Source organism: Podarcis tiliguerta, assembly GCF_965153285.1.
Source record: "Podarcis tiliguerta genome assembly, chromosome: 6".
NCBI lineage: Eukaryota > Metazoa > Chordata > Lepidosauria > Squamata > Lacertidae > Podarcis > Podarcis tiliguerta.
Window position 1 is genome coordinate 79,422,028 of NC_139539.1, and position 11,580 is coordinate 79,433,607.

Below are 11,580 nucleotides of genomic sequence, written 5' to 3' on the forward strand. Positions count from 1 at the left end.
GTTTAGGATTTGCTCGTTGACGGGACGGATCAGATTTTGTTGGCAGGAAAAGTGCGGATCGCTCTGTCGTTTGGATGTTACCTGAACCGCCAGGTCTAAAACCGTTTAGTAGGTGATAAAAACCACACTTGTTCTCGTTGTTTTAAACACCTTTACAGATCCGGGGTCAAAAGAGGGTATGTGGATATTTAAGAGGTCGGAGCTGTGGAGTCAAAAGGAGCTTCGTTCTAAAGCTCCGTAAGGTTTTGCTGTCAAGCGCCTTTGGCACTCCAGCTGAAAGGCGATATGCACTAAAAACAACAGCAACCGTGAAATTCATTTCCGTTTGATGTAATGGAAGGGCGGGTTAATACTGGCAACTGACAAGCAAGAAGGCAAGTTTGACTCTCACTGGGAGAGTCACTTTCACAGAGTCAGGACAGGATACCGAATGATTCAGTCACATGATGCCCATTGGTGGGATAAATGGTTTTTACATATACTGTATATATTATCTTCACCCTCATTTATTTATTTGTTTGTTATTATTTGCTAAAATTAAAGCCAGCTAGGGGCAACAGCAAAATGGAACAGGCCGCCGTCTCTCTCGCGCTTCTTGAACGCGAGGAGGCACTTGGCCGAGCGCAGTTGGAAACAGAATGCTGGGCCCCAATAACGGGCCGGGACCTAAAGCCATGTTCCTCACTGGGGCGCTGGGCTAGGCCTCGTCCTCGCCGCCCTCTCCAGCCACCCTCCTCTAGTGACACGAACCATACTTTGCATTCTCTCCAGAGACTCCTAGGCTGCTTCTGCGCATAAGGGTCGGCGACTCGAAGTTCTGCTGCGCTCGAAGTCAGGGCGCCGAGGGCTCAACCAGGTCCAGCTTGCGGGCTTCCCAGAGGCATCTAGATTGCCATTGTGAGAGCAGGCTGCTGGCTTTGGGTGGTCGCTGGCCCGATGTCCAGTAGGACTCTTCTTAGGTCTCCAAGCACACTTACAGGGTTGCTTTTAAGTGAACATGTTTAGGGTGCAACACTAAGGTTGCAGACCGGGACGGGTACCTGCAGTTTAAACCATAAACGCGCAGTTGATCTCCTGGTTCCCAAATGATGACGGTCTAACTATACTGCCTGTCTGCCTATCTTTGCTTTCGCCTTTTCATCTTTCTGTCTTGGAACTGGAGGTTCCGATGGAAAAAGTGATCTCTAGAAAGGTGATTTCTCCAGGTGAGCGCTCTGGAAAGGATTTGAAGGCTCCCTCTTCTCTTCTGGAAGCGGGTCAGAAGAACCCCAGAAAAAACCGTTTCCGGTCTGAAGCTCTTTTGCTTCCTGGGTCTGGAATCAAAAGCGAGAGCACTTGGGAAGTTGCTAGCTTCTCTTCCCTTCCCCCTCCAGACTCCTTTGCTTGTTCTTGAAGGTAAAGCCGGAACGGCGGCAGGAGCAGAACAAAAAACGCTAGGTCCATCCGAGACGCTGCAGCCTCTAGGTGCTTCCAATCTTAAGGCGCAAAACTGAAAACTGAAAAGCCCAGGGAGAGTTCTCCCCTTGAAACCAATGAGGATCTTGACAGAGCTTCACTTTGGCTGGATCGTGTCCTAAATTTAGACGGGAGGGGAAGCGAAATAATAACGTAACCAAAACCCCGCCTCCTTTTCTCTAGAGTTGGGCACGCACACTTCATTCATGAAAAGCAACCCTAAAGTTGCTCTGGGTCAAGTTTTGATAGTTTTGAGACGACTCCCTTCGGTGCCTCATCCTTCACACAAAACCTACCTCGCGGTGTTGTTGCAAGGGGGGGGGGGAATAAACACCTACAGAAATGACAACAACGTGTTTTCTTTTCCTGTAATAACTCAGCCAAGGAGACCTGAGTGTCCCCACCTTATCTAAACACACTCATCCAAAACCCACCGTCCTCGGAAGCACCCCCGAACACTGCTGCTGCTCTTGCGCAAGGGCGCAACCCGATCCTATGCTTCTCTGCCCAAAAACGAACCCCTCACCGACTTTAATGAGGGTTTCCTCACAGGTCAAAGGCGCAAAGGATTCTCGCCATAAGGCGTGTTGTGTTGGACAGCAGCACCTCCCGGGTCTTCCCCCGGAGAAAGGATGTTGAGGAGTTTCCTGCGAAGAGCCGGCGAGTTTCCGAAGGCCTTTCTTTCAGCAGTCAAGGTGAATCTCCTTCAATTTCTTTTTACCAGATCTCCCTTTTTTTTCCTCGAGAAGCTGAAAAGGGCTGCCGCTTGCAGGAAGGCTGGAGGGGGCGAAGGAGGCGTCTCGGAGGAAGAGCTGGCAAAATACCCCCGGGTATGTGAGCAATTGGGGGCAGGAGGAGACAAGTTGCTGGTGGGAGAGACGGAGAGATACAGCCGCGCTCGGGAAATCCTAGAGGACGCGCAAGGTGAAAGCCAGCGGCTAAACGAGGGGTGCCCTGTTTGTTGGCATATACTTTGGGTTTGGAAGAGAGGGCCCTTCCCTGTTTGGGGCCTGCAGGGAAACAGAGCTTGTAGACTCCCCAAATTAGGAAAAACATTTTTTTGGGGGGTGTCAAGCATTGTGGATCCACTGGGCGCAGAAGCTCCCGGACGCTCTGTATAAACGCGGATTTATTTATTATCATAATTATTGCCACCATCATAATTAATAACAAATAGAGTGGATTGCTATCGTTGCTGCGTTTGTTATCGTAATCATCGTTTCGTATAGATGAAGCGCCAAAGGGGAGGAAACCAAGCCTGTTCTTACAACAGAATCTGAATATGACAGATAATCGGCGCTCCTTGTCGGAGCGTTAAATGGTAGATAGTGACAAGCGTCGTTTCCACACGGCCATCATGCTTGTCCATTGTCGTAGGAGGAGAAGGGGTTTTTTTGCGGGGAGGGAGCGGAATATGAGGGTGTAGTGAAACACAAAGCTCCAGATTTTGCACTCCGCGCTTCAAGGCGCGTGGAGGATGGATGGGGGCGATTTGTTCGGCTCGGGCTAATCCCCCGGTAAACGGCTCCCCCAGCCTCTGCAACAAAACCGTTGGCGGCGAGCCTGCGAAGCAGCCGGGCTTTGGCACAGGCAAGGAACATGCTCCGGCGAGAGGGTTTAAAGAAATAAAATAGAAATCCAAGCGATTATCAAGAGAAGAGAGGAGATGGGGAGGGGAGCCACTGGAACCCTCCGTCCGGCCCCTGTTCCGCCACAGGCGAGGGTCTAAAGCCTATTACAGCGTGAAGGGGGCTTGTCTTTGGCTCTAGGACAAAGTATCCACGTGCGGATTAATAACTGACCAACAAATAATTAGACAGAGGAAGGATAAGGAAACCCGAAAGCGGAGACGGCTAATCATTTTGCTCTACGCACTGGCTCCCTCTGAACAGAAAGTGGCCGGGCTCCGTTTTAATAGAGCAGTGGGGACCTGAAAGTGTGTGTGTGTGTGTGTGTGTGTGTGTGTGTGTGAGAGAGAGAGAGAGAGAGTGAGAGACTCAGAAGGGTGACTGATTCTATCCACATCATTGCGTAAAGGGACAAGGCGAGTCACTCTTCATCGTGTGAGTGACTGTGGACCAAAAGTCACCAACAGATTCCTCCTTTCAGGGGAATCTTGGATCTCAGACGTCCCCCAGCTTTTCAAAAGACACCGCTCCCTGATCTTCTCCTCGGCCAGAGGGAGCTAACGATAGATCTAGCTATGTTTGGAACGTTATAATCCCTGTCCGGGGCCTCCAGAGCTGGCTGGCGATGAAACATAACTGTCTCCAGGTTGGCTCCAGAGTGTGATGATGGCATTGAGAAAGCAAAAGGTCCCAGGGTGTCTTCAGTGGGGCTTACTCTCATCTGAGTTGGCAAAGGATTGCACTCTTAATCATAGATGTATAGGCTGAAGGGACCATTAATATTACGATTAAGGGTGCAAGCCTACTCACACTTCCATGGGAGTAAGCTCCACTGAAGATGCATCTTTCAGGCACCTAGTGGGCATAAAAGTTAAGGGCTTCCTTGGATTCAACGAAGCACGTGCTCAGATCCTTTCCTTGACATCAGTGGGACTTGCTTAAGCGAGCCTCGTTCAAGCCCATTGTATTGAAGAGCGCGTTTTTTCTATATTTTAGAAAAACAAAGGAAGCGCCCAGAAGGAGCAGAATTGTTTTGGTAATCGCCTCCTGAATCTCACACGCACATCAAGCGCCGGACCGGAATCAAAATGTCAAACGAGGCAAAAGTCCCTCCAAGATAATTCTCCCCTTTTTATTAGTCTTTATTAGGGACTCCGTTTCAGGGTTGTTGTTTTTTCAATTTCAGGTTCCAGAGGTACCAAGCTTCGGCTCGCCTGCCTCCCCCTGTCTGTTTCCTCCGGTTGTCTCAAGAACCAGCTTTTTTGCTGTTAATGAGGTTCCCTCATCTTTTTTTTTTTTTTAACTATTACTCATTTGTGCCGGGACCAACGGGCAAGAAGCAAAAGAAACCTTCCAAGGATGCCCATATTCAGATGAGAAAGAGAAATAAAAGTTTTCTCCTACGCGATTAAACTGAAACGGGGAAAAAAAGGATGATTTGGAGCAAAGAAACGAGGGGCTTTTAAAGAAGCGGACAGAAAAGCCCCTGGCGCCGGATTGCAGGTCTCCAGCCCCCAGCCAGAGAAAGAGAAGCGTAAAAAGGGGGGAGGCGGCGGCTGGGTCTCTAACGCGAAGGGGGTTTCAAGAGAAGGGCTTCCGGAGCTAATAATGGAAGCTCTCTCCTTGTATACCTCGCCCGCCTGCGACTTAAGCCAGTTTGCCGGCGAGGCGAGGCGAACCGAGGTAGGGAAAAGGCGCACGGGGAGCGCGTAAAAATTCACATTGCAAAAGGAGGGCTGGTTTGATTTCTGGCGAGCCCAGATGCAAAACCCCCGCGGCTCAAAGAAACCCCTTCTTCCCTTGAAGCAGCCCTCAAACCTGCCAGCTTGACTTCTAAGCTCCACAACCGACCGGTTCCTGTCCAGATAAGGCACCCACACACCCACTCAAAACACATCTCCATGCCTCCAATGGGAACACACCTGAGGGAATGCAGGTTGCTGTTGTAAAAGTTATTGTTCTTATTTTTATCGCCATCGCCATCGTTATTAGCAGCAACAACCCTGAGATCCGTAGCAAACGTTCAAGGCAGCGTCTTACCTGAAGAGCTCTAGAAAGGGGTGTTTATTTGGGGGGCCCCAAAGTGGTTCCTCCTTAAGGGGTAAGAAAGGGGGATGGGTTTGGGGATGGAGGAACGGAAGGGAGAGACGCGGTGATGTAACCAAGAGGAGGAGGTTGGTCCTTCTCGCAAAGGATTCCTGCGTTAATTAAAATAAACAGGCTAATTGGAGGTGGGGGTGGGGAATGAGAGTTCCTCTCTTTCTCTTTGCTTTCTCTCTCTTCCCGTCCGCCGCCCCGCAATCGCAATCTCCACCGCACCTCTATGGAGAACTGGGGCAAATGTCTAACCTCTGGCATCTTACCACAGCGCCTTGCTTTTGAGGGGATCTATAATCCCATGTAGAAATGCGGCTAGTAGTAATACTAATAGATAGAAATTCCCCTTCCCAGCAAATGAAAAGCAATAATAATTATTATTAATAATAATGAAATCGGACCCTACCTGCCAGTATTCGCAAAGCTGCGAGGTCTGCCTGCTTAGCACTCCATCAGTGATCAGGTGAGGGAGACCTTGCGGTAAAGAAAAACGAGGGAGCCAAGAGCGTGATTGGAAACGAGGGATGAAGGGAGCTGCCAAACGTCTCCTCCCCACCCCACCCCCACCCCCCGCTCCCCAATAGACGCATCAAGGGGGGGAGCCGCTGTTTGGCGCACAATGCAACCTTCCTTCGCTTTGCCAGGATTCAGGTCTAGGTGGATTGATTTACAAGAGCGCCTCAGCCTCGATTCCTGCGCGCTCCTCTTCTTGTCTGAAAGTGCGCGCTCTGTGTGTTTGTGTATATTGAAATACATACATACATATATATATATATATATATATAGGGGGAAAAGACCAGTGTTGCTAGCCTACGGGATGTCTGATGCCTTCCCATTAAAGATAACTCCTCTCTCTCTCTCTCTCTCTCTCTCAATCGTCAACTTGATGTGATCTGATCTGATCCGCGGATGCGGAGAGAAGACCTGGCTTGGCCAGCTAAAAAGGAACTTGAAACGCACAGGATTATTCTAAGGAAAGCAGGGAGGATTGCAGAAGCACGGGCCCCATCTTAACTCAATTAAATAAAGAATCAGGTGCTTGTAGGAAAGGGATTCACTCTTGCTGCTCTTTCCTTAGGATGACAGCAATGCCCCTGAAAGAGCGATCCACCGAGGCCAAAGAAACAGGGGAGACAAGGCGAGGGTTGGAAATCAACTTGTAAAGACTTGGGGAGAATCACTGCACAGACTTTATTCCCAGGGTTGAAAAGGGCAAGGACGCAATCGACGCGGGGGAAAGTCTCCTGCGCAAGCCCCCGCCCCTTCGCCCAGAAATGAAGGAGGTTAGTGGTTTTGCTCGGCTGATGGCGCCCATTTCAACCGAGCTGCCTCCGCAGGTGAAGTTCCCAGTCGATTGTCTCGCTAAGCCCATCTTCCTCTTGCACAGGAATGTCAACTTGAATAAAATATTTGAATGGCAATGCCCATCAACTTGGGGGGATCAAATATTTTATGGGGGGGCGAAGGGATCTCGACCCTTACGAATGGGCTCCTTTGCTCCTGGTTATTTGCAGCCCGACCCTAAGAACGCCTTACTTGGAATTTCGATGCCATTCAGTTAAAAACAGAAATTTGGAGTGGAATAAAAATTAATTCCCAAAGTTACATGTTTACGACCAACCACAAAAATAAAAAATAAAAAAATCGCGGTTTCTATCCACAACAGGAGGGAGCGGGGAACTGATCGCTGATCAATAATGAGAAATCGCTCTCCTCTTTTCTGCTTTTATCTGTTGCGCAACCTTTCTCAGTTCAGTTCCACCTCATACTTCTCTGTGATCAGCTCCTTCATCGACTGATGATGGATGGGATGATCAACTTTGTTCATATCTGGGAGGAATGGCTTTTAAACAACAACAACACAGAACGTGAATATATTTAACCAGAGTTGAGTGGGAAAGAAATCTGTCTCACGCGAGTGGGCGAGACAGCGCATAAACTTCTTCACGGCGCGTAAACTTCTTGTTTATTTTTCTCTTTTTTCCAAAAGACAACAACAACAAAAACGTCCTGTATTTTAGACACTAAATAAATCGTGCCACCGAGCCACCGAACCACCGTCACTTCCCAGTTGTCAAAAATACTGGGCAAGATATTCTAAAACTCGACGATTCCAGTGAATGGAGTGTATATGTGTTTGTGAGAGAGGGGAAAGTCTTTGTGCCGAGGCACAGAAGAGGGTGGCATATGGCCACCTTTCCAAAGGGATGGGGGGTGGGTGGGATGTGGAGAGACAAGCTTGGTCCCACTTTAGTTGGAGGAACTAAGTTGGTTTGGCTTTAAAAGCACCTCACAAAGTGTTTTCCCTACTGCTGGAATAAGAGCTTCGAGGTCTCCATTTACGCCCCAAAGACAAGTAGCAAACCTCCGAGCAGAGATCTCCTCCGCCCTACTAAGCGCCGTCCTATATGCCTCAGAGCAGCTAAAGAGTAGGGTACCCCCCTCGGCTCCATCTCTTTACGCACGATAAATTCGACGCATTAGGCAGAATGAGGTGCTTGGATTGTGGACTGTACCACTTCAGGTGTGCGCATCGGGCGCGGTATTGTGGACATAGCCTCCGATGTTTACACAACGCCCCTCAAAACAAAACACAACTTCCTCAACCTCTTCTCCATTGTGTACTAATGTGCTCCGCGCAGAGTCCTTTTTACGGGGGGTGGGATTTCTTCTCAAATCTGAATCCGCTCCCCTCACCAGCAATCTGAAGTGGTCCTTCCCCAGAAGGAACCACCTTAAGTCTGCCACTTCATCTTTCCTAATGGCGTGGTGGGTGCAGTGTGTTACTCACGTGGCCTTTTAAATAATAATAATAATAATTGAGGGTTTTTTAGTAGTGGGGAGGAGCCTTGCGGTGGACCTGCCGGAGGTTATAGCGCTTGGAGTCTCTCTCCCCCCCTCTCTCTATCCCCCACCCCACCCTGCCTTCTGTTTGTGGGATAACCAGATGCTCCGGGTTTTCTTCTGGCGTCAGAGGTTCCTTAAAGCGGGGCGGGGAGGTAAAGAATAAGAAGAACCGGGAGAGAAAGAGGGCAGAACCTTATGGGCCGAATCCTCATTGCTCTGTTTTGTTTTGTTTTTGAAGAGAGCAGGGAGGCTTTTCAGCATGCAGAAAAATACAAAAGGCATCTACATCCTTCTCCAAAGCGCCTGACGTTAAATCCTACACAATCTAAAGGTTAACAAGATAAGACCAGTTCTCGGATTACTCGTTCTTACTTGTTGTAGTGCCCCCTTTCACCCCACCCCACCCTTCGCTACTGTTTGGGGAAGGCAATGATTTGGCTAAAATTGAAGACAGCCACGGAGGAGCGGGGCTTGTGGATTTCATTAGGGGCTCCTCGACCTTTCCCACTCGCCCTTCCCGCTACGCGCCCCCAATAATTGGAGCATTGGGAAGAACAGTAAAACAAGCTATTTAGAAGGGGGGGGGGGCGGGACAGCGGCACCACCACGAGATGTCCTGTCTCAGTGAAAAGCAGGACAGTCTCTACAAGCTGCGGAATAGCCAACTTTCAAATCTTGCTTTCAAAGAGGCTTCTACAGCCGTCTAAAAAAGGAAACGTGCGGAGTCTCTGCAGGAAGGGCGTTCCAAAGATTGAGCGGCCGCGGCGCCACCACCAAAGAGGCCCAGTTTTGTGTTGGGGCCTCTTTGTCTCAGTCCTACTTAGCATAGGAGCCAATTTCAGGGAGCTGTGGGTGCTTGGGCAGCCACAATAATATAATTGTGGGGGCCAGGCACCCACAAAGTCAATGACAAAAGCCAGCAGGGAGAGAAGCAGTTCAGCTCTGTCCTTCGCAGCCAGCGAGGGAGGCATTTTTTTTCTGGGTGGTGGGGCTGGTTAGGGGAAGCAGAGTCTCTATGCCTCCAAGTCCGAGTCCCTCACCGCATAGAAGGGTGCCTCGCTGGCTGTTGGCTGCATGACATCACACGCACTAGGTGCAGGTGTGTCCGTGTGATGTTGCACATCCATGTGCGGCAGCGGGCACCCACAATCCTGAGGGCAAGATGGCGCCCCTGCTACTTGGAGATGCCGGGAATTGATCATGGGACCCTCTTAATGCAAAGCAGACGCTCTGCCACTCAGTTAGAGCCCTTCCCCGTTTGCATTCTCCAGGCAATGTGAGGGTTAGGGAGGGAGGGAGAAGGACTTCCGTACGCCGGCTCTCTCACTGTTCCAAACCCTTGCAAATTGTTTCGTTCATTTCACTCGCCCGGGGGCGCAGTCTATGCAAAGCTACGACAGAGGCCGCAGCTGCCCACCTGCAAGGCAAGGAGGCGAGCAGGTGACCAGGGCAGCAGACGCTGATCGAAGCGCTGCGTCTAGCTTCAAGCAGCTCTTTGAGGAAAGGCTGGCAGATGGTTTTGCGCAAGGAGAATATAATGGGAAACGAAGAGAGTTGCTCTCCCGACTGTGGACGGCGTCAGAAATTGGGTGCCACGGGCTGCAAACCTGACGCCAAGCTAAACCTGCTGATGTTTAGGGTGTCTCGAGACTCATTGCTGCGGCAGGTTGGAGGGGCTCCGTGTCTGGAAACGCCAGGCACACCGTTTCCTAGGATCGAGTCCCACACGGGCATCGGTGGGGCTTGCTTGCGCGGGACTGGGCAACCTAAAAGTTCCCTTTGAACTCATTTTGACATGAAGGGGAAAGGTGTGTGTAGCAGCCACCCAGCTACAAGACAGCTCCTTCTGTGCTCGCTTTACTGGGGAAGTGGGTCTTACTTCTGAGTAAACAGCAACAGGACCACGCTGCGATGTGCAGGTCCATGCGAGCGTCTGCCTCCTGCGGGGCTTACAGAAAAGGAACCTCGGAGCCAGAGAGATCGCGGCCCTTCAATGCACTAGATGCGGCCCTCAACCTGCTTCCCAGGCTAAGCGCCCTTCTTATGCCACGCACCCTCACGGACCCTGCTCTTGATCCTCCTGGGGCGCTTCTGCCTGGCTCTAAAGTCTCCTTGAACTGTCACCATGCATTTTGCAGGTGATGCAGAAACGTTTTTCCGTGTGGGCGGAGCTAACGCCGACTTCTGGCCGCTTGCAATGGGGAATGACCCCTTCCTTGCTCCGCCCACTTGTTGCTTCTGGCCCCACCCACCATTGATTGGCATGTGGCCTCCCGAAAGCAATGCGGCCCCCTGGGCTAAGAAAAGCGCCTTCCCCTGCTTTCTAAGCAAACCATCTAAACCACATAGCCAAATTGAAGCGGAGTTTGCTACGAAGTCAGTCTCACGGTGTCAATTCCTATGTGAAGATGGCAGTCCAGGTCTGGCAGGAAACGGAACCCTTTGCGGTGATCTGGAGGAGCTGAATGCTGGATCCTTTGCTTGCGCAAAGCAATTCTGAACCCTCCCTCCTCACAGAAACGTCTTTCCTTTGACCTAAAGGTGGATAGAACGATCATCAAACTTACCGCAGTGTCCACACAGCCATGCGGCAATATCAGGAAAGGTGCATTCACACATGCACGGGATGCTTGCAGCACCAGTCCCGAACTCTACGGAAAAGCTTCCTGATTATTACGCACAATCTAAAATGCCGTCCTTTCCCACAGAGAGCGTTTACACGCTTGTTTAGCGAACAGTCACCAAACGCTGAGACCTGTATGTGTGGATCGGGGCTCTTTAACGTCTTGCCAGACGGTAGGAAGAATGGTTAAAACCATTAGGTATGGCGAAATGCTTGTTTTTATCGAACCACCCATAAAAGTGCTTAGGGAAGCTTGTATTCATAAACACAGTCAGGTCACTTTAACACTTCGGAGTTGCTTCTTGCAATGCACCCGCGCTGCAGTTCCTTCTTTCAAAATGACACCGATTTCCAAGGCAGCCTTGGGCAAGCCACATCTTTCTTGAATTCTCCATTTCCTAGATGTCAAACGCCGCTCATAGCACCCTGGGCTTGCGGAGAGGCCGAGCAAGAGTTGTTCTCCATGGGAACAGATGCAGCTAGCAAGGCTCCGATCCGAAGCTCATCTTTCCCCTTCATCTGAAGGCAGCCCAGCTCAGGGAAGTTTTTAGTGCGTGGTGTTGTATTGTGCTTTTACAGTTTTTTGTTGGGAGCCGCCCAGAATGGCTGGGGCAACCCAGTCAGATGGACGGCATCATCATCAAGGTCGGAAGAATTTAGCAAGGGCTGGGATTTCCTATTAAAGGCAACTGAAGCCTGCTGCAATCCTATGTAGCACTTCCCTTACTTCTGAGTAGACACGCGTAAAAGGCTTTCGCTATGTATTTTTTCTTCTTTTCCTCGGCTTAATTAATTGCTCAGAAGGGAGAAAGGAAACGCGGCCTGCCGCCAATGCCACCTGCTGCGGCCGGCCTCAATAATGGACTGCTCCTCCTTGTTTGTCCCTGGAAGCTGAGGAAGTGACCTCAGTAAGACTCGTGCAGGGGATCC

At 50.4% G+C, this 11,580-nt stretch overlaps 1 protein-coding gene across 13 annotated transcripts in view; it reads left to right on the forward strand.

Moving 5' to 3' along the window:
* The window catches only part of LOC310679760 (uncharacterized protein), a 111,930-nt gene extending 100,747 nt beyond the window's left edge, over nucleotides 1-11,183 (forward strand). For 11 of the 13 annotated variants that reach the window (XR_014512494.1, XR_014512495.1, XR_014512496.1 and 8 more), the window contains one exon: nucleotides 4,270-5,576. Coding sequence is in view for 2 of the 13 variants with exons in the window: in XM_083445428.1 (XP_083301554.1) it covers nucleotides 11,053-11,173 (121 nt within the window). In the remaining 11 variants the exon portion in view is untranslated. Of the gene's footprint in view, nucleotides 1-4,269; nucleotides 5,577-6,258; nucleotides 6,612-11,052 lie in introns of those variants that run through there. The other 2 variants (XM_083445428.1, XM_083445429.1) reach the window with 2 other exon arrangements.
* The last annotated feature ends 397 nt before the right edge of the window (nucleotides 11,184-11,580 follow it).